The sequence below is a fragment of the Myotis davidii genome, unplaced genomic scaffold, assembly GCF_000327345.1.
Source record: "Myotis davidii unplaced genomic scaffold, ASM32734v1 scaffold93, whole genome shotgun sequence".
NCBI classification, from domain to species: Eukaryota; Metazoa; Chordata; class Mammalia; order Chiroptera; family Vespertilionidae; genus Myotis; species Myotis davidii.
The window spans coordinates 6,073,945-6,097,894 of NW_006292095.1; the positions used below are offsets into that span (position 1 = coordinate 6,073,945).

General features: G+C 37.9%; 1 protein-coding gene across 1 annotated transcript in view; it reads right to left on the reverse strand.

Annotated features, from left to right (window-relative positions):
• KCNU1 (potassium calcium-activated channel subfamily U member 1) overlaps positions 1–23,950 on the reverse strand; it is a 126,972-nt gene that overhangs the window by 92,235 nt on the left and 10,787 nt on the right. The window contains 11 exon segments of the mRNA XM_006765651.1: positions 785–854; positions 1,970–2,052; positions 3,238–3,343; positions 7,091–7,201; positions 9,097–9,188; positions 10,069–10,239; positions 15,143–15,218; positions 16,405–16,480; positions 18,085–18,196; positions 19,422–19,512; positions 20,600–20,661. Of these exon segments, the coding sequence (XP_006765714.1) occupies positions 785–854; positions 1,970–2,052; positions 3,238–3,343; positions 7,091–7,201; positions 9,097–9,188; positions 10,069–10,239; positions 15,143–15,218; positions 16,405–16,480; positions 18,085–18,196; positions 19,422–19,512; positions 20,600–20,661 (1,050 nt within the window).

Genomic DNA, 23,950 nt, shown 5'->3' on the forward strand with positions numbered 1-23,950 from the left:
TGGGTGCTCCTATATTGAGTACATATATATTTACCAGAGTTATTTCTTCTTGTTGGACTGCTCCCTTTAGTATTATGAAGTGGCCTTCTTGATCTCTTTTTATGTCCTTCACTTTGAGATCTAATTTGTCAGATATAAGTATTGCTACCCTGGCTTTTTTTTCACTTCCATTGGAGTTCAGTCACATTTTTATGATAGTTATTTTAAACTCTCTGTCAGGTAAGTCACTTATCTCTCATTAAGGCATTTTTCTGAGATTTTATACTTTTGTTGTTGTTGAAAATACATATTTCTGTTTGTTCATTTTCCTTTACTCTCTGTGTTGGCTTTCTGCATTAGAAAAAACATCAACCTCTCCTGGTTAGTTGGCCTCTCTTAAAGGAATGTCCTTGTGTAGAAGATGAACCTTATTAATCAACCCTGAACTAGCTCTTGGTTGTCACTCAAACTTTTGTAATTGCCTAATCAGCCTACTTTAGTTTTAGAGGCTCCAGGTAGTTGATAGTGTCCCTGTCAGTGTCCCAAAGCAAAGGATCTCATTTATCACTTAGATTCAAGCTGATTGGAAGTTATACCATTAGGCAGAAGCTTTTAAAGTATGCAAATATACCTCTTTCTGAATTTACATTCACAAATGATTAACAGTCTTAATGAGACTCTGAATGTCACCCACAATTGTCAAAAACTTTTCAGGTGCAAAACCATTTGGAAGTATTAATCTATTATGTAGATCAACTAAATTCATCTAGGTCTACAGACTAGATAGGCTAGAAAGAAACAATACCTTATTATGGGATTGAAGTATCTGTATGATGATTCTGGTATCAGGGTGATAGTTCTTGATAGAGAGTACCCTACATAAACAACAAATATGTTCATCAGTGAAGGCCCACATACAGTGGTTTTGTAACATAATTCAATTCAGTGTTAAATTGATATCTGGGAAAGCATAATAAAATGGCATGTTATAAGTTTCATTGTTATACTATTCTCTAAAAATGTTCTGTTTAATAGAATACCCACTGAAGGTGGCAGTTGTTTTAGTGACTTAGTAAAATAAAACTATGGAAAGGTCAGCTCTTGGTATTCGGAGATTATGGTCTTTTGGGACTAATTTTTGAAAAGGAAATAAATCATTTTGTCTATATTTTAGCCTTCAAACTCAAACACATTAATTACAAGAAAAATGTAGATATTGTATTGCTGTTTGTAGCTTTAAATAGCTCATAGACTCTCTTTTCCAATGTTTTTAGTTTACAAATTAAGAAACTAAAGTCTGTCTCATATTTACTATATTATACATGGTGAACATTCTCAGCTGTTTCTAACTCTTTGTAGCATCACCTTCAGCTATTTCTATTTATTTTGCCTTGGCGGGGGGTGGGGGGGGCAGAAGATTACCTGGGTTAGGAACCAAGCCATTGCTATCACAAGGATTGTTGGAATCTATTACCACAAGTCAAGTTCCTGCTCATAGATAATTCACAATTAAAGATGGTAACACTAGTTCTAGACACCTTAACATAATTTCCAATAGTCACAAGCACATCATACTAAACCATGCACAACTTTTCACCAGAACTACTGGCAAGGCGGGGGGGGGGGGACAAAACTATAAGTAAAGTCTACTAATAGGGTTCACATATCACTAATAACATCTCTATTTTTGAGGAGAAGAGGATGTTAGTTATAATGATGCTATCTGAACAGTTATCACTTATCTGTATGCTTGCTTTTCAAGTTTAGATAGCTATTATCCATATGAAAATTCAGCAAAGTATATGGACAAGCCCAGAGACATTAAGAATACTCTATTTTAAATTACTTTCATACATCTGCACCATTTCTGGGGACAACAAAAAAGATGCTGTGACATCTTCGGCTTAGTCCTATGCACCAGGCTTTATTTCAAAAGAGGCAGAAATATATCAGCATTGGATCATAAAATACCACAGTGCCAGCTTCATACCTCATGATGTTTGAAGTGTCTTCATCATGTGAATCGCTGCACAAAGGGTTGGCTATGACCAGGCATGCTTCCGCAGATTCCACCTATTCTTCAAGATTGGACAGCAACCATCTTATTAATTACCTGGGGAATGCTGTAGTGGGGAAAACTTTTTTCTTATGTTTGTTTGTTGTTGTTGTTGTTGTTGTTGTTGTGTGTGTGTGTGTGTGTGTGTGTGTGTGTGTGTGTGTGTGTTTCATAAAACTTCCAATAAGAAAGAGAACACAGTTGGGAAGGAGTTCTGATATGGATGCAATTACATCAGAATCATAGTCCTGCAAATGCTGCAAGGGCTGTGAGGGCTACACTGGATGAATCGACTAGGGCACAAGGTCTCCAACATAGATGCTAGATTGCTTTAAAATGGGTAAAGTGCATAGTTACTTTTTCCTATCATCCCAACCATCAATTTATGCCTGCTGATAAGTAATATGATCTTTTAAAGCCATTTTCTGTATACTTGTTTGCCTTTCAGGACAGCAAAGAATGGAGGAACTGAAAGTCTGCTTAACTCAAAGTAAGCAGTCATTCAATACCTGTGGAACCTAAACCTTAAGATTCTAGAAAATTACTGATGTGGCTTATAAAACCAAAGTGCAGGGAAGATGAAGATTATTCTGAGTCTATAATTTTCTGCTTTAATTCTTTACATGAACATTATAGATCTCTGCTTTAAAAAACTGAAGTCTTTTGGTTTTTATGATTCTGTGAAACCTATAAAATGAGAGAAAGCTGGCTTTGATCTTAAATGAAAGCTGTCTAGAGGGTTGGCCTTTAATCATTAGTGTTAGTTCCAACCTTAATGGGATCTCTGCTATTTTCCTTCATGTCTCTGCTATCAGAAGTCACATCAGTGTGCTCAGAAATTGGTAAATCTGTTCTCTAGTACGAATCGCATTTGAATGGTAAGATCAAACACACTTTTACTATCCATAATTTTTTCAGATCTCTTAGACTGTGAAAATAAAACTGCTGTAGGTAGAGAACTTAGTGAAATAAATAATTTAACTATACGTTTATATAAACAGTGAAGTCTGCTTGATATTTGTCAAGGAAAAACTGGAGGACAAGTACTACATCTCCTTCATGATTAGTTTTTAAAATTGAGAAAGTTGTATTTTCCCAAATTTAAGGGTCTGGAGTAATGCCTTTGAAAGAGACGAGATCCTATCATCTTCACTGTTGTAGCTGAGGTTAACTACAAAGAAGAAAGAAAAAATAGTTCTTACCCCAACTCGCCTCAGATCCTCCCACTTCAATGCAGATCCAGAAACAAAAGTTGCGTAGGCCATGTAGCACTTAAATATTGTTTGCAATTCCAAAGAAGGAGTAGCCCTGGACAAAGAATGTAGGACCAAAGAATAAAAACGATGATTGACTTTGCTTAGATACTGTTATATTTATTTGCATTTAATAGAACCCTTAATCTCCTCTTGGAACACATCTATATCCCATTCATTTTTAAGTCACAAGGTTAGGTGATTTTGACACCACTAGCCTAATTCCATGTATCAGTCTGAAGCTCAGGTCTAATTTGCTAAAGGAATAGTCTATGTGTAAACATTTGGGAGAAATTGCTGGTAGCCATCCTTTAAAAACAATCTACCACCATCTTCCCTCTGGCCACAAGAATTCACAACCCTCTCCTGTACAAAATAATCTCATGATCTCCCTCAAAAGTGTCATCTCTTTATAATAATCAGGTCCAAGCCCTGCATCTTGTTATCTTAAGTCAGGTCTGGATGTGGATGGGGCCCCTCAGGTGTAGCTCATCCTTATCTGAAGACCTGTGAACTAAATAGACACATTTTATTATCCCCATCTCCATCCCCAACATGCCATGATAAGGAATAGAAAAACTGCCCTAGACATTCCCAATCAAAAGAGGTGAGGGTGGTGCCCTAGCTGGTTTGGCTCAGTGGGTAGAGCTTTGGCCCACAGACTGAAGGGTCCCAGATTTGATTCCAGTCAAGGGCACATGCCGAGGTTGTGGGCTCAATCCCCAGTGGGGGCGTGCAGGAGGCAGCCGATCAATGATTCTCATCATTGATGTTTCTCTCTCTCTCTCTCTCCCTTCCTCTCTGAAATCAATAAAAAATATATATATTTCAAAAAAAGAGGTGAGGGTGGTAATGAAGGGCATATATAAATAACCAGAAATTAGCACATAGAAATTCTGAAATCTATCTGAGCACATAACATGAGGACCTCCTACTCTAGTAACAGAGGATTTTTTGTTATTAGAGCCTAGTTTAGTCCTTATGAGCTAATCCATTGCTCTTCTTGATTCTTTTCTCTCTCCTCTGACCCTCTGAGCCATCCTTCCTTTTCCCTAATAAATGCCCCACATTTGTACTTGAGTAGCTTTCTCAGCTTGATTCCTGTTTATGCTGCATTGGAGGTCAAGAGGCATTTTTTTTTAACTCTGTCCCTTTACCTCAAGCTGGCAGTACATTTTACCAGTAAAATTGTATTTGAAGCATAGACAAGTCTCTATACATATTATTCAGGTTCATGGCATGCCCACAAAGTCATGTTCATGATTCCTCTCTACTTTCAGAAACTCAGGATCTGGGAACAATGTCCTCAGATTCTTAGAAGCCCTTTGCCTTGTGAGGATGATCAATAAGTCACCACCTTAAATCTTTCGGAGGTCTTAACAAAGGGTCCTCAGCTACATCCTTGACTGGATCTTTACATTTGACCTTGAGGTCATATTTCATCAGTGGCATCTTGGACTTGATTTTTTTTTCCTCCTGAGGTCATTTTCCTCTTTGACATAGTTTGGCAAGCTGGAGAAACTGTTATGGGACTCCTTTATTCCCTTCAGTTCTGCCTGAAAATTAAAGTGTTTCTTCTTCAGCTCAATTTTCATGCCTTATCATACATGCTTATACAGTGGCAAATGACACTCAACATTCTTTGGGGAAATTTTCTTAGCCAGCTTCACAACTGCACTAGGTACATTTCCTAGCTTCCATATTACTTTCAGTGACATTGTTACCAAAACTCTGCTCTTCTTCCAGTACCTACTAGAAATTTCCTCATTGTTTTTTCTGGCCTCTATGGAGAGTCTCCAAGCAACTCTTCCAGCCTCTGGCTACCACTAGTTCCAAGGAAAAGACTCTATTTTGGCTTTTGTTATGACAGCACCCCACTTCCACTACCATGTTTTGTTTCTGTAAAACAAACCCTTCTAGAACTTCTTAATCTAAAACAGCAATAATATATTATTTCTCATGATTTTGTGGTTGGCTGGTCTCAGCAATGTAATTCCACATAGTATTGACTGTGGCCATTCATGTGGGTACATTCATCAGAGCGTTTGGGAGCTCAAATGACCAAAATGACTTTATACACGTGACTGCTGCCTCAGCTACCAGCCTGGAGCAGGTGAGAGCTTCATGGGCCTCCTCCCCAAGCAAACTAGTCTGACTTTTTACATGATGGCTTAGGGCTTAAAACTCTCTTGGAGTGAAAGTTGAAGCTGCCAAGTCCTCTTAAAGGCTATAGGCCTGGAACTAACAAAGTGCCCCCTCTGCTGCATTCAATTTATCAAATCAAGTCACTAGCCAGTTCAGATTCAAAGGGATGAGAAAGAGACTCCATCTTTTATTGAGAGGACCAGAATGAAAGAACAGTAAGGGAAGGAAATATTAATAGCTGTATTAAAGGAAAATCTACCACAATTACAGATGGTGATAAGTGCTTTAAAGGAAATATAACAGAGTAAAGCGACAGAAGGATTAGAAAACACTCATTTAGATTGGTTGAATAGAGAAGGTCTCTCTCGGTGCTGAAGGATGAAAATAAACTGGTCATATAAAGGTAGAAGAAATTCTTAGCAAAAAGAATCAATCAATAAAGTGGCCTTTATAGAGATACACGAGAGATTAGATATTAACTTTGAACAGGATTGTTAATAGTGGAAATAAAATGGTAGAAATAGAATTAGAATTTACTTAAGAGACAAAACAGATGATATTGATGAAAGTATACATAGGATTTGAGGGAGACAGGAGTATCAAAGACAATACTTAGGTTTCTGCTTTAACAACAAAATATGTAAAGGTTGGTGTGAATCTTATATACATTCCTTTATGAGATAAAAATGTCACGTCTAATCTGTCTTATTTATTTATTGAGTGATGTCTAAATAACTTATTAACCATTTGGGGGGAAAGGAAGCTAAATCCTTTCATATTACACTAAATCAATTCCAGAGAGCTTAAATATAGAAAATTTCCATATGAAAACATGGAAATCCTAGAGAAACATTTACTATATACTAAAACACAGAGGCCCAAGGATGTAAGAAAAACAAGAAATAAACAACAACAACAAAAAGAAGTGGATGGATTAAAGTACATGTAAATCAAATACTATATTAAAATGAAAGCACACAAAATTAAAGGGCAAAAAGGGAAAACATATTTATAATATATGACATAAAACAGTTAATATTACAATACACTGAGTGCTCAAAATCCAGTAAAATAACAGATGGTCAACCTGATAGAAAATAGAGTAAAAATACAAAGAGGAATTTCAAAATGCACAAAAAATGTTCCATTTCACTGGGAACCAAAATTGTAAAATAAGACAATTAGAAATCATTTTGCCTACTTTAAAGTCTTTTTGTATTAAATATGTATTTCCCAGTGTTTTACAAATATTTGACTTGGATTCTGCTTGTGAAAATGTAAACTGCATAGAACGAAAATATCATCTATTTGAACTTTAGATTTCCAATCCTGTTAATTAAGAGTTAGAATTATAATTATGAAGAATGCTAGACATGTGGGCAAAATTATGGTCATATATATGAGTAATCAGTATAGAATAACTTAATGATCTGTAATCACATAATAGTACATATACAGAAAAACATCTGGCAAAATATATTCTCAATTTTTTTCAGAAGTTACCTCTGATCATGGGATTGCTTTTCCTTTTCTTTTTGCTTCTTATTATTTCCTAATTTTTCTATGAATATTACAAGGGTCATTTTCTCCCATTAAAAATATCCACACATATTTCAAGTATAAATTTAGAGCCTATGAGCCAAACAGATATACTTACTCTCCCAGAAAAACAATCTCAGTGTGGATCTCCCCTGACTTATGACGAAGAAAATTCCTCAGGAAAGCAGTCACACTGTCGACAGTGATGTTTCCACAAACCACAATGAACCTGGGTAGCAAGAACATATTAGCTGGATCATCTGAGGAACAGAAATATCTTCCTGTCTAGATTTAGAAGTAGAAAAGTAGCTTAAACTTAGGATTTTGTCTTATTTTTGTTGATCCTCACCCCAGGATCTTTTTTCCATTGATTTTTAAAGAAAGTGGAAGGGAAGGGGAGAGACACGGAAAGAGAAACATCGATGTGAGAGAGACCAGAATGTTTCAATCATTGTTTCAAACATTGATTGGTTGCCTTCCACTCCAGCCCTCACCAGGCCGGGGATTGAGCCTACAGCCAAGCTACATGCCCTTGACCAGAATTGAACCTAAGACCTTTCAGTCCACAGGCTGACGGACCGACCACTGAGTTAAACTGGCTAGGGCTTAAACTTAGTTTTAAATACATTTAGTATTTGAATCACCCAGATTTTGAAAGTGGAAACACCCAGGACTGCATCTCCATTATAACAAAAGCAGTGCCAGACTTCTGTCATCTCCAGTTCATCTCATACAGGGTATAACTCCACACATTAGAATTACATGTAGCTGTGTAGATATTGAATACAACAATATCTTTCATAACTGCTTGGTTTTTATGGTTATTTGTAACTTATAACAGACTTGAAATGTGTAATCTGATTTAACTTTGCACTTGGTTCCTGATTTGCTGATCACGACATTTCTTCATTGAGGAATAATTGAGGCTCAGAGTATTTAATTGAGTTTCCCATAGTTAAATGCTGTGGCTGAGACAGCACTAGAATCTAAGTTATCTGTATTTATCTTCTGCATGTAAAATTATCTAGTAGTCACAAAAAGCGACTGCAATGGAGAGACACCTAGGACAGGTGCAAAAATATAAGCATGTAGCTTTTATGGTGGAAACTAGCTATCAATTTCCTTAGTATATATATATATATATATATATCCTATATATCCTATATATATATATATGCTTTTCCCTCTACTAATCAATTAAGAAAATGAAAAGCATAATTGTAGGGCATTTACCTTATGTTTTCTAGACTTTACTGGCTGATTTAGTGTGGGTTACATATCACTTTCCTGAGATAGACTGGGTCAAACTTTGGCTTAACTAGTTTATTTCATTATTTTCATTCATTGCACTATTTTCTTAGTCCTCAGTCTGTCTTGGTTTTCATCCACTATGTTAAGAGACCAAACCAGGAGAATTTACCTACATTGTGCCTCTTTCCTCTACAGTGGATAGAGACAAGATTAAAAAGAATCACTTCAAATGTAAGATCTCTGCGTTTTTTTTCCTAAGATGTGAAAAAGCATAATGGAAACTGAGATAACATATATCCACAGAGAGAAAAGGTAAAAACAAGTCTGTTTTCCTCCTGGGAACAAATGACTGTGGCATGAACAAAGGAGATCTATGAAGTTCTGGTGAAAAGGCTGAAATTGCTCCTCACTCCAGCAAACCTCTGCCTATGAATGAGCCCCATATGGTTTAAGGGAGTTTAGGCTAAGACAACTGAATTATTTTAAATTCAAACTGTGGCTTTAATTTGATCTATTATGTAAAATTAGCCTGAGTTAACAACATGCTTAACATGAATAAGAAAATTAGTAATGGAAATAAGAGAATAGATAGTGATAAGGAAGGTCCAAATATTATCACAATCAATATTTGACAGTGAATGACAACATTATCTGTCATTTCAAGTTGACTTAAAGCCCTTATGGGCATCTACATAGTAGTTTGTATCAAGTAGCAAATATTATCTTCTTGGTATTTATTTTAGCACAAACCTCTTTAGTAAATGAATGATCCTGCCAATATATTCACCTAGGTTGAGCAATAGGTGTTTAGAAAGAGGTCTGTGATTAGTAGAATATCTCAAACTGTAGAAATTATACTCAAAAGCTACTTACTTCTTTCCTTTGAGCGCTTCATAGGAACTGGTGTATGTCTTCTTGGTAAGAAAGAGTTCCACGATCTCAGGGATATAGTTCGCAAATAGTATCTAAAATAATCAGCAAATAAAAACCTTAGGTCTCATCATTTTAAAGGAGACTGAGATTATAAAGGAGAAAGAAGGTACACAAAATGTTGTCTAATTCATGAGGGGTAACACTGTGAACTATATTTTTAAAGAAAGAACATGTTTCTTTATTATTTCAGCCTTTGCATTTGATTAAAATGGAATAAAATGCTTTCCTGAATTCAAAATGGTGAAAACAATGAAGGAAGGATAAGCAGAAAGGCAACCTTCCTACACATTCTGTCCCCTCATCACTACAAAGTGCCCTTCAACTTGCTATTATTTAGGACTTCGTGGGAAAAGCTATATGGGACAGCAAAGTTAAGGGAAAATGAAATGAGGGATGTAGCAGTGTGGACAATGTAATATCAGGAAGGTGAAGTGGAGAACGTGGTATGGTTTGAAGGAATTAAAATTAGAAACTTTATACACACTGCTGAGTCATGCACAGATGTTCCCTTATCTGAAGGAAAATGCTGGTTTGGAGAGCTTATTCATCTGAGCTGGAAGGAATAGAACTTCCTTCAGATCAAATCTCAATTTCCCTTCCCCTTTAGAATAAAGACTTTAATCTGATGGGCAAAAGATGAAGAAAGACAGGGGTGCTCAAGTCAATGTAGAGTCTAATAAGAAAAATCTACTCTCCTTTGCTGATCATCCTCATCGCTGGCAACCAAGCAATTACATCACGTGCTCCAGGGATTGCAGTTTGGAAAAACATGGGATCCATATATCTTTTCATATTCATTTGACACCTGATAATGTAACATTCACTCTCAAGATTATACTGCTTTTTTCTCACCATTAACCAAATGCCTTTCACTTCTAGCTACAGTCAAAAGATATTGAAAATATTCTTCACCAAACTCCCCAGAGTGAAGAACATGATGAAGGTCCGTCCTAGGGATGTCTTGGCTACCACATCTCCAAAGCCAACAGTTGATGTTGTTGCCATGACCAGGTAAATGGAATCAAAATATGTTAAGTTCTGTGAATTTCTACCCTTGAGCCAGGGATCACCAGAATTTTCCACCTGTCAAAAGAGAAAAGAATTCAGGAAATGGAATCCAAGGGAAAGTTTACAAAAAATAAGCAAAATCACTTAATTCAATACAAATGAAATAAATGATTCCTATATGGCTTTGAAGGGTTGGTAAATTGGGGTAGTGATTGTGAAGTCTTGGTGAGTGTTTTTTTTTTTCACTGTGATCATTGCTGAAATCTAAGGGGGCATATAGCTTGAGCTCACATTTGGAATGCTCCCTAGTGAAATTTATTGCCCAAATCTCTTTTCATGTGGGCATATCACCACATCCTGGAGCCATCATGGACACCAAAGGCTCTAGATTTAGTAATTACTATTCATTCTCATTTTTCACCAGATCAGGTTTATCTATCATTAAAGAAAGAAGCACTCAAATAAGCACTTCATTTCAGTGAACTTAACTTCATAAAAGCAAGTGTCTAAGGAAAAGTAAACAAGTTTCCCAGGTTACTTCCCCTACTCCCCAAAAATATTTCTTCAGCGATTAAAAAGAACTCTGAAAAAAATTTCATCTGACTTCCCCCCCTAAATCTCCATGTTTTAAGGGAACTAAATATATCAGGTTACCTTTTTTATATTAAATAAAAAGAGCAACTTAGGCAATGACCTTATACTTTATGTATATATAGTATATATATAAACTTATTAAAAATATATAGCATATATTACAAATAACATAACAATGATATAGAATATATACAATTTTCCCTTTTTTACATTTTTAGACATGTTTCCAAATAGCTTACATATTTCCTAGCTATTTTCCTTTTCTATTTGACACAAAAATGATAAAATACTAAAGATGTCTGGAGAAAGTAGGTTTTTTGTTTTGCTTTTAAGAACTGGAGTAGAAATTAGAAATAATGTAGTTTTTTCAGGCACATGATCACTTTGTAAAAGTGATATGTATTCTCAATGCTGACCTTTTTTTAGGTTTGATGAGCAGGTTATGAGTGTGGACTCCCACTCTGAAATATGTAAGAAATTGTATGTCTATACTTAGTTCTCATAGCTGGTAGTAGAATCTGTTTCTACTGACTTCTGGAGCCTTCACACTTTTCTGAGACTATCTCTATATATAAAACCCTAAGCGACCGTTAGACTGATAGCTATAACGTGCACTGACCACCATGGGGCAGATGCTCAATGCACAGGCATGGAAACATGGAACAGACTGATGAATCTCAAAGGGAAGGGGGGAGGGGGAAGGTGGGAAGAGATTAACCAAAGATCTTATATGCATACTAGAGGCTCAGAGCACAGATTCGTGCACTGGTGGGTGTCCCTTGGCCTGGCCTGCGGGAATCAGGCTGAAATCAGACATACCCCGAGGGGTCCCAGATTGCGAGAGGGTGCAGACCAGGCCATGCACCGGGTCTCTAGTTGTACTACAAGAAAAACAGATATATAGTATATTTTACCCAGACATACAAGAGTTACTTGTGACTGTTCCCTTTAAGTAAAACCCTACAGTTTCTTTTAATAACAACTTAGCACATGGTTTCAATCACATCCTTGTACAACATGTACAAACTAAAAATAAATTTATTTCAACCTGGAAATTGCCTTCACAATAATTTAATCCTTTAATGTTTAACTCACAAAGCAACTGAATTTTTATGTTTTTAAATTCTGTGTTTCAATTTTAGATTAATGTGCTATGTAAGTAGAGGATACAAGGACACAATCCCATCTCCTACCTCCACATCATTTGTATTAGTTACATTATTTTTGCACTAGAGGCCCAGTTCATAAAATTCATGCATGGGTAGGGTCCCTAGTCCTGGCAAGTGATCAGGGCTGATCAGGTTCTCCACCTCCCGCCTCCCCACCTACTCCTTTCCTTGCTCCTTCAACACCCCACTGCCACCACTGGTCATCCTTCATGTTCTGCGCCACCCCCTGGTGGTCAGCGCACGTCATAGCGAGCGATTGAACTCTCGGTCGAACTCCTGAGGGGACAATTTGCATATTAGCCTTTTATTATACAGGATTGCATATGTGAGTTCTGGTCATATCAACAATTCCCTTAATTATGCCTTAGTTCTATTTTAAAGTCATCCAATAATCACCACCACTAATTTTTATTATGGTTTCTTCATTCTCTTTTTTTTTTAAATTTTATTATTTATTACAAAGGGTATTACATATGTGTCCATTTTTCCCCCCGCCCAAGACAGTCCCCTAGCCTCCCCCAGGGTTTCTTCATTCTTGAGTTCTTAGTTTTGATTCATCTCCTCTGGTTGGATTTTATCATTAAGACACATTTTTTTAAAGGGGTTCATAGGTGTGATTTTCTCCACCTGCATAAAATGACAGAATAGGTTGCACTTTCTTTCACACAAACTTTGCAGACACTGCTCTATCATCCTCCTGTATTGATTGATGCTTCCAAGAAATCTGAGGCTAGTTTGATTTTTATCCCCCTTTTATAGACTGTGCTTTGTTCTGCTTGGATTCTCTCCTTATCTTCAAAGGTTGGTAAATTGCTCCAAAATATAGTTGGGATAAATAATTTAGGGTTATTTTTCCTGGATTCAGTATATCTTTTAATCTACAAATTCAAAACTTCATTTTAAATATTTTTTCTGATGCCATTTTTGTGTGTCCTTTTCTTCTTCAGAAACACTAGTTTAATAGTATGCTGAATCCAGAGTGCCCATCTTCCATGTTTCTCCTCAAAATTTATTTGAATGTCTTTAGTCTTTTCCATGTCAGTGTTTTTGCCTCAATCCTGCCCACTGTGTCTCTGAACAGTTTTTGCCACATTTATTAAATGCCAGTTCTCCCTAATGTGGTTTTTCAGCTCTACGATACTTTTTCCTTGGATACTTTTAGCCCATTTTAACTCCTGTTACTGTTTAATATTCTTTTATTTAAAATCATATATATTTTGTTTGGAATATCATTTTTAGTTTTTAAAGCACTTTGTATTTTTTTAATCAAATATAAACATATTTTTAAAAACCTTTGTTTCCTTGGACAAATCATCCTTTAATTTGTTGTTCTTGTAGCTGCTATATTATGCAACTGTTGTTGCCTTAATGTCTGCTGTCCATCATACCCTCTTGCTACTTCCAGAAGAATTTGAGGATAGGCATCACGTTGATTACTTTCTGGTTAATGTTCACCTTTGAATGACATCGACTTTTAGCTGTGAGTATGGGAAGTTGGTGAGGTTGGGACAATGATAGCTTTTATTTTGGTTTGTAATTCCAAATATCCTCTCAGCAAAATCTGCCATTTTCTTTTCTCTGGGTTTTTAACATTCCAGATGTTAGTGTGATTTACAGTGGGTCCCTTTAAGTCACAAGCTATCTGGTTGCTTCTCCTTGCTCTACATGCACCCTTGCTGGAGGTCTCCTTGCCTGGGGGACTGGTTGCCCAACAAGGACACATATTCACATGCTTAGAAGGATAAAGCAGAAAACTTGAATGGTTCAATAAGCCTGGCAGAGATGGTGTCCAACTCAGGAGCACATGCCACTTACAGGGAACAGCTAGTCTTTGACTAGGACTGTTGATGGCCTTGGTAGAATGGGTTCCAGAACCTTGTATTTTTTCTAAAACTCCAGAAATCTGGGTTTTTATGTGAGTTCTCCATAAAAGTTAGCAAGCAATAAAAGTAAAATACAAACATAAGTAAGGCAAATGAAATGTGACTATAGGCCACATTCAGCCTGAGAGCCTCTCATTGGAACCACTATTGAAGGCAAAAAGTCCTGTTGCCATGGTTTCTGCTTAGCATTCTCTTCCTCTGATTCTGTGATGGCCAACAGGTCTCTACAGAGACACTTCTCCAGTGGGAATCCCATGCCCCCAGGACCAACCCTCTGGCTCCAGAGACCTGCCTTACTGCTGTGACACTTCTTTCAGGAGAATCTCTTGCCTGCTTGCTTCAGTGCTGAGAAGGGAAATGGCTGGTTTCAGATTTTTTTTTTAATTTTATTGATTTTTTTACAGAGAGGAAGGGAGAGGGATAGAGAGTTAGAAACACCGATGAGAAAGAAACATTGATCAGCTTCCTCCTGCACACCTCCTACTGGAGATGTGCCCGCAACCAAGGTACATGCCCTTGACACGGAATCGAACCTGAGACCTTTCAGTCCGCAGGCCAACGCTCTATCCACTGAGCCAAACCAGTTAGGGCTGGTTTCAGATTTTCTTGAAGGTTCATATATCACAATTTGCATTTGGAGTTTAACATTTTTCTTGTTACTGCTTTAATTTTGAGAGAAGGCCTCATGAGAAAACTCCTACATTTTTTGTTGTTGTTGTTTTGCTTTGCTTTTCTCAAAGGCCTCTGTAGGCTTTTAACATCCCACTTCAATTTCTGCATTTTCTAGGAATTTCTTTCCTATTGCTGAAATCCATTTATTATATTAATGTGGGCTAAAAACTAGCCTTAACATTAGGCAAAGGAGGCAGCTATGTATATAGATTTATTTCAGGAGAACAAATAAATCCCCAAAACTCCCCTTTGCAACTCAGCAACACTTCCCCCGCAATTCTCCAGCTTTTATCCTTAAATTCTATCAGTGGCTTCACTTACTTGACTTTTTATTCTTTTTAAAAATTCTGGAACCCTTATGAAGATGCAGAAATAAATTTTCCCTATTGCTTATACCTTTGAAGGGTAAGCTTTGTTAGATCCTTTTCCGAGTGTAGGTTTTGAAAGCTGGAAGAAGTAACATAGATACCTTGAGGGTAGGAGATACGTATTTGTCATAAATATGGGAGTGGAGAAAACCCTGAAAAGGGAAGTAGAAAGATAAACTTCACACCAGTTACAGTGATGGAGACAGGAGCTCAGAAGGATTACCCTCATTTTTTAAAGAAAAGACATTTATGATGACCGGCACCATTATAGAGAGTGTGATGAGATGCTTACCAAGTGAATGAATCCTGCAGCCGTGAACCAGGTACTGAAAACTATGGATAACAGTTTGGAAAACTTCAATGCATTGCTAGAGGAAGAAAGACAAAGAGCTTTTGGGTTCTGACAGTTCCCAGCACAACACAATTGCCTCATCCTCTAAAATCTTGCTACTCACAGTAGGGCTCATGGACCTGACACAAGGATACGCTCACCTGGGAGCGTGTTAATGCAGAATCCCAGGCCCTGCCCCTGGTCTAGAGATCTGTGGTGTTATAGGGTCCTCTGATTCATACACATGTTAGCGTTGAAGATGCACACACCCAGTTACATACACTTGCTGAAAAACCTTAGATTTTGCTATGTTATCCACTGGCCTAATGTTATACTGTGTTTAAAACCTATCATATATGTATCGTCATAAAATAAATTTAATAAATTGCTACATTGTCTAGAGGAATTGTACAGATGTCAGTGGCCCAGGCATTCAGAGTGGGCTTGCACAATGATACTGAGTAGGTCACAGAACTGTAGTTCCATATTGCCAGCCTCAGCCCAGGACCTTTGAGTAAAGAGGATCAGATAAGCTCCTGTCTCTTAAATGAAGCCCTAGCATTTATCTGAAATCTCTGTGGTTTCCAGGTATGTCCACCTATCACACAAGGACAGCCTTTTACCATCTTGAATGCTCCATCATGCATAAACATTTAGAAGTAAAGTCTGCCTGGCCTGTAATATTGATGTTTCTGGTGAGAACATAGAGACGCATGGAAATTTTGAGTGGGTAACATAAGACCATCCTGCTAAAACTTTAGAAGTACTACTATATTGCTGCTCAAAGGTAGTTTGAATTATTTTTTGGGACATTTGTAAGCAATAGTTCCCTGCTGCTATTGGGCACCTCTCATGCTCTTAGGTCCTAGCCAGGAAAGACATGATTCATAACTGCAAATGTATAGAACCAAAGCCTCTGAATTGTTCTGAGTTTTTATTTGGGTAGTGGTGGTAGGGGAATCACAGCCTAAATGGACTTACACATTGCGGCTCTACAAAACAAAGAAGAAACAAAACCTTCAAAATGATTGCAAACTTTTCAGCTAGTGTGTGATGTTAACACAGTGGGAGGAAGTGAATGAATACAATATTGGCAGCTATGGGATTTTGTGATTTTTACCTTGAAATTCTGATGAGAAATTAGTTGAATTGAAGGTGTAGTTAGCATTTTCATTTCCTAGTCCAAAACAGTAAGTGAGTAGTATTTGAGGAAGGGCATTTACCTGGTCTTGATGGCTCTCAGCATTTGCAAGATTTGAGGGAGTTCTAGCAGCCGCAATGCTCTTAGGAACCTTAAACCTAGAAAGCAATAGAAAGAAGAATGCTGCCAAAAGAAGAGGGTTACTCCAGAGAGTGAGAATTATAATACAATGGGGAGTAGTTACACTCTTCCTCTCCTTGAAATACTCAAATATAATCCTACATAATAAAAGCCCAACAACCAAAATGGCAGAACGACCAGAGACCAGAATGACTGCGGCCCCTTGCCCCGGCCAGCCCCGCTCCCCAGAGGGGACCCCCTACCCGATTGGGGGCATGGCCGTCATGCAAACTGCCCACAGCTCCTCACCCTGGCTGGCCCTGCCCCTCCGCAGGGACCCCCACCCTTATCCGGGGCTCCCATCAGGGCAGGCCAGCTGGCCCTCACCTGTGCACAGGCCTCTATCCTATATAATAAAAGGATAATATGCAAATTGACCCTAACAGCAAACAACCAGAATGACCACTCAACCAGTCACCATGAGGTGCACTGACCACCTCTTGGTCCCTCTCCCTGGCCAGCAGGCTCCGATCACCTGATGGCGAACAGGAAGCCAGGGGTTGGTGGCAGGGGATGTGGGTGGTGCCAGGCCAAGGCCCCTGCCCTGCCAGTTGCCCCACACACAGAGGGCAATCTGTGCTGGGGGCGGGCCTGTCAAGCAGGCGCAAACAGCCAACCTCTGGGTCCCTTCCCCCAGTCGTCAGGTTCTGATCACCAGGGTGGGTGGTGGCGGGGGCAGGGTCAGCTGAGGGCAGCCAGGGAAGATGGCCTTGATCGCAGGCCAGGCCTAGGGACCGTACCCATGCACAAATTTTGTGTGCCAGGTCTCTAGTATATTATAACATTATAGATTTAAGAATATGAGTTCTAGTTCAAATCCTAGCCCCAACCCTTAATAGGTGTTATAATCTAAAGCAATGCCCTCAACTTCTCTAGCTCTTCATCTGTAAAATGGGAATTATAAGTACCTATGGCTGTTGAGCTAACAGAAAGCATATAAAAGCACTACTCACATTTCACTCTACTTAATTCTTCCTTAGAATAAAAAACAAATTATCTATAAACCACTTAAACTTCTGACTACAGGATGTCTATGATATGCTCCTCACATTTGTATGATGCTTTCCTTTATGTAGTTTGTAATAATGATAGCAAGAAATATTTTATAGATAATAAATAAAATTACACAAAATTAGAAAAAGCCATATAACTCCCATGCAGTGTCCACCTTAAAGACTAAGTAACTATATAAATCTCTAGTATGTTATACCATGTCTAGATATGATGATCTACAGCTTTCAAAGACCAAGAGAGGTTTTTTTCATCTCTCCTTGTCCATGTGGGATCCCAGCACAAAGGGGCCACAGGGGGATGGGAGGCTGGGGCCTTGCCTCTCAGGTTGTGGATGAGCCAGTCTATTAACAATAACAAACACCGACACCTTCTGTGCATCAGGTACATTACATTTCTAGGTACTGAGGTTTAAAAAAAAAAAAAGGAGAGAGTTCTGAAAATATATTACAAAACCATACAAGAACAGTGATGAACTTTTTTAAGTGGCATTTGGGCATTACAAAGGAAAATGAAGGATATGTATGAATGATTGTTAAGGGAGTGTTTCTGATTCCAACTTTATACTTACCAAGCCAATTACTCTTCAAATAATAAGAAATAAATGTTGGTGGGATGGTAAAGATGTCTACAATTGAGTTCATCTCTAACCAGAACCTGATCTTGTCATCCGCTGCCAAAAACTATGAAATGAAAACAAAAGACCCAAATCCAATTACCCTCAAGAATTTTAAAATGAACACTAGAGTGCCTTTATTCAGCTACATTTCATTCATTAACTAGAGTTTTGATCTAATTCTATTATATACATATATACACACACACATATATGCACATACATATATTTTTACATAGCTACATGATGTATGCTTACATACATTTATATGTAGTACATTTATGTAGACATAAGGATTGTACCTTTAGTAAATTTTCAATAAATGAACATGAACCCATTTTGTTTACTGGAACTTAAAGTCTCATATTCTGACCTTTTTGCCATTCCCAGAGATTTATAATTATAGAGCTAAAACCCTCTATTTGTGAGCAAAGAGGAAACATGATTTAAGGTAGTCTTCATGGAAAAGGTAGAGTTATCTACAAGTATGGCTGGCCAAGACCTGTATTTATTTATGAGCTTCTCTATTTAGATAAGAAAGTGAGCATTCCCAGAAGGGAGAGTTTGCTATAAAAATAATATTTTGATGGTCAATGTGGTCAGAGTCTGTGTTGAAGGACAGTCATAGAAATACACATTATAAGAATATGTGTAACATACCTTTGATCTATCTATATAAAAGCCTAATATACAAATTGTCCCCTTGGGAGCTCGACCAGGAGACTGGGAGTTTGATCACTCCCTATGACATGCACGGAGCAAAGGCAGGCCCCAGCCAGCAGCCAGAAGTCCCTGATGGGCCCTGATCACTGGCCAGGCCTAGGGACCTTACCCATGCATGAATTATGTGCACTAGGCCTCTAGTATGTATATAAAAACATGGGATGCATAAATAGAAAAAAAAGTATTTTATACAGTTAATGGCACATCAGCCATCAGTGAAGCCAATGACATTTTCAGAGGCTTGTTATTCAGGTTCTGCTAGCTTGTGATTATTACTAAAGCTTTCTCAAGGTAGGTGGAAAGCCAATAAGGAGGGCAGTGTTACCGGGTGATGATATTTTTTAAAAAATCATTTTCATTTGTGTCAGAATTTTTGGCCTGGTTGACAGCTTCAGATGCAGGTGAGAGAGCTATTTTGTCTCACTATACTTTTAACAACTTAGGACACAGACCCTCTAACTCTAGCGCCTGACAACGTAGGCCAATTGTATAACCAAGGCACACACAGATCTCTCTGTGTTGTACCTGTTTTGTTTGTCTATTTACTCCCACTTCCAACAGGTACTTACTCTCAACCCAAAATAGAAAGTAAAGAAAGCATTGAAAGTCAAATCAATGGGGATGGTTTTGTCCTCATATGAAGAACAGCTTCCAACAGGGCTGCAAAGGAAACAAGGACAGTTTATAAAGACATGCATTTTAAAAGCTGTGTCTACATTGAACCAAATTAAAAGGAAGGGTAGGGAATTTTTTATTTATTCACAATGACACTTAAGTTCATATCTCAAGGAAATTTATTGTATCTTGGGAGTAGAGGTATGCATACATAAAAGCACTAGACTGTGCATGGAGCTGAAAATAAAAGGAAAATTACCTGCTCTTTCTTTCCTAGTGTTTATTGCTTCTATTTCAGTTTTATCAGCGGGGATTCAGAGGCCTAGAGATTACGTAGCTCTTCTTAGTTTGCATGACCCTCTGCCCAGCAAGAAGTTTAGGATTCTGTACCCTTCAAACACAGAGCTACTCTAGGTCAAATGAACTGACTCAAGCCAAATTAAAAAAAAAATTTCCTAAAAGATCAGTAAGGAATTCAGAAAGCAAAGACTTCTAGTTTCCCTAGTATCTCTAAAGCTGCCCAACTTCTGGGCCCTACAATCCCAATTTTACTTCAGCTAGAAATCCAAGGAAATTCCCAGAGGATCAGCATTGGGTTCAGATTAGATTGGATTCTGTTCAAGAAACCATCTTTGCTTTGTCATAAAAGAAGGAAATGCCTTCTGTGAAGAGCAGACAATAATTTGCTCCTTTATCCCAGGTGAGGTCTAGCATTTTCCTTTCTCACGACTACCCAAAGTTGTTTGAAATCTATAAGCAATATTGAAATGACCACAGAACTTCCACTTCAACATCAAAAGAGTCCAAAGGCATATAAAGAAAGCCCTCCTATGTGGCCCAAAGGAGAAGACAACAGCTGGAGGTTTGCAGTCCTAGAGACTAGGGAGTAGACACGGGCATGGCACCCCAGCCTCTAGCAATGCAGTTTGGCAGGATGCAGAAACAATTCATGTATTTTTTGTGGAGTTGGTTTTAGTGTTTTCTGGGGGGAATTAAACACTTATCCTTTTTAATGAGCTTGTGTATGGGAATATGTTTGAAAGTATATTAACCATTTTTCCTGAAAGAAAATTCTGAATTCAAGGGTAATCTTATGTTAAAACAGACACAGGTGACTGCAGATTTTACTCACTCAGAAGAATTGATGAAATAGATTATAAGAGACCCAATGCTTAGTACAAAGACAAGGATCACCTGAAAAAAAAAATAGAGACAAATGTACATATCCATTTTATTGACATGAATAGAGATGAATAGACAAATCAATAAACCTGTGGGTTTTTTTTATCTTCCCTATACATGTGTAGCCATTTTTCACAATTCATCTGTGTTAGTTTTCATTCATTCATTCTTTAAAGAAAAACTGATTGGGCCTTTATTGGGTATTCAATAAATGAACATGTAGTCACCCATTTTATTTACCTAACTTTAACTCTCACACACTTAATAATAATTTGCCCCTCCTTCCGCTCCTAAAACTTTCTAATCTCAAGATGTCCTATCACTTATTAATTCATTTACTAACCAACCATTTATTAAGTGTTTAATATAAGTTGTGTACTTTGTTACATGCTGGAAAATGAGGGCTGCTGGATATAGACTTGGGAGTTGAATTGCCAATGATGTTACAGTGGTTGGCAAACTCATTAGTCAACAGAGCCAAATATCAACAGTACAACGATTGAAATTTCTTTTGAGAGCCAAATTTTTTAAACTTAAACTATAGAGTAGGTACATTGTTATTAACTTAATTAGGGTACTCCTAAGGCTTAGGAAGAGCCACACTCGAGGGGCCAAAGAGCTGCATGTGGCTTGCGAGCCCCAGTTAGCCGACCACTGTGAAGAAACAGCCTCAACCATGTCCATGAAAAGATGGTCAGGATTTTGACAGGATGTAAAGTGCTACAGTGAGAAAAACAAAATGAGTGCTTTTAACCTGCCAATGTTCCTGGTCTATACAATAAACAGAGCTTGTAGAATATAATTAGAAGTGTATCCACACAAAACCCATGATGCATTTGGATGAAATTTTTTGCAGCCCCAGTGACTTTTCAGGTCAAATTTAGGTAACCAAATATTCCTTCAGTTATTGCTAGTTTCTGAACCATTTATTTCTTTAATATGTTCAGTCTAGTGTAGTATTAATAATACTAATAATAACAATTAAGTTTATTTACAATTAAAGCTTTACCTTCTTTCAGCCCAGGTATTCCTGGGGCAGGTTACCTATACTGAGAAAGAAGTCGGTTTCTTCTCTAGTAACCCTTTTAGGGGTTTTTATTCCTAGTTGCCCACTGATGAGGCTATCTGTGGCCTCTGCAGAATTGTAGGTCAGTGTGGAGGAGTGGACAGAAAGGGAAAGTCAGAGAGGAAATGTTCGACTTGAGTGGTCTTAGATCACTAGGTTCTCACCCTGGGGCCTGAGCATGGAAAGTCTGCAATTTTTACTTTCATGATTTCTTTCATTGCTCTTTGAAGAACCCTTCAAGTCCTTCAACAACTATTTCTTTAGTACATATCATGACCCAAGTATTATTCTGGTGACTGGGATATGTCAACGACCTACACATAGTTCCCTGTGTATATGGAGCATAACTGATATGGTATGTTAGAAGGTACATACTAGGAAAATAAAATTGAGCAAGTAAAAGGGATCAGAAATGCAAGGGGAGGGGACAGAACAGTTGCAGTCTGGAAAATATTTAATTGCTATGTGTCCCATTTGTGGTTGCCATGAATTGAATGAAAACATTCTCTTGCTGGTTGCTCACAAATCTTTCCTCAGTACATTTCACACTCATATATTCTGTGGGAATCCTCACCCACCAAATGCCTTCTTGATCGGGTAAGAAATACTCTCACATGGGACTCACATCTGGTCCATGGACCGGATCAAGCATTCTTTGCCACCAACAAATACTGGAAGGAGAGATTATCTTCAGTGTGGCAACTTCTCTGGCATAGAGCAGCTAGCCAGGTAGTCCCTTATCAGAAATGAACTAGATACCAGTTCACTGTGTCCCCAAAATGCCAAGAGATGCAAATTTCTGAGTGGTCTCTCCTAAGCCTCTTTCTTCGGGCTTGACATGAGAGGATATACTCCCATGTTTCTGCCACAACAGAACTCCTTCCAAAAATCCTTTTCTATTCCCAACCTACCCTAATTTACATGTGACTGGGTAATGTGCTAAGAGCTTCAACTGGGTTTCTTCTAATTGCTTAGTAAGTGGCAGTCTGCAGCTTACTTAAAACATGAGAGTTACTGGCATCTCTTTTAACATCTGAATTAAGTGATGCTGAGATAATGCTAAGAACAAGAAAAATGCTGGCGCATATATGGAGATACATATGTTTGCATATTAATAATTATTAATACATCATTTTCATGAATTTTTAAATTTCCTTTACATAGGAACATATTTTTTTTCCTCTCTTACTAAATTTGATAAATAATTCAAGTATAAATCATACATTGATAGACTTCCAGAAAGATAGTGGCTAGCCATATGTTTACAAACCTCCAAAATTATAGAAATTAACCAAAAAAAGAAGAAATTGTTAGTTTTATTGAAACTGAGAACATTACAAACCTCATGTCACAAACCTAAAGAACATTATCTAGAAATAATATATAACAAACAATAAAATGTACAGCAAGCCAAAAGAAGGCGCTGGGACCTAAAGGCTTGCAAACACTGTTCAGTGAGTCAGGTGACAGTGAGAGAATTCTGAGAAGACCTCCTGGGCTGAAGGGGCAAAATCTGAAAGGCTAGCTATTTGGCAGGGGTACAAAGCTATTCACCTGAGGCACAGATCAAAGGAGACACAAAGCCAGAGGGCCTAGGGGAGGCACCCTGAAGCCAAGCAGTTGCTTAGGACAGTGATGGCGAACTTATGACTCGTGTGTCAGAGGTGACACGCGCACTCATTTTTTGGTTGATTTTTCTTTGTTAAATGGCATTTAAATATATAAAATAAATATTAAAAATATAAGTCTTTGTTTTACTATGGTTGCAAAGATCAAAAAATTTCTATATGTGACACGGCACCAGAGTTAAGTTAGGGTTTTTCAAAATGCTGACACGCCGAGCACAAAAGGTTCGCCATCACTGGATTAGGAGGAACCTCTGAGCTAGGAGCAGCACCATGGAAAACTATCAGAGAAAAAAAAACTGAAGAATTTGAGACGTCATCCATAGAGGCGCATGTGTAGAGCTGCTGGCCACAGCATTATCCCTCAGGTGTGTCTGTGTGGGAAAATGCACAGTAAATTGAGGCTTTGATTTCCAAGTGGGGCTTAAATCCCCCTGTTTAGTTGGTGGGTAATTATGGGTATCTTCAGAATACAAACAGCAATCAACGAGGATAATGAGGGATCTTCACTTAAGAATATTAGCAGACAATAGAAAATTGACAGTTACATGGGAAGTGTAGGAAAACAGAAGGATCAGGCAGAAAAAAATAGATGAAATGAACTCCAAGG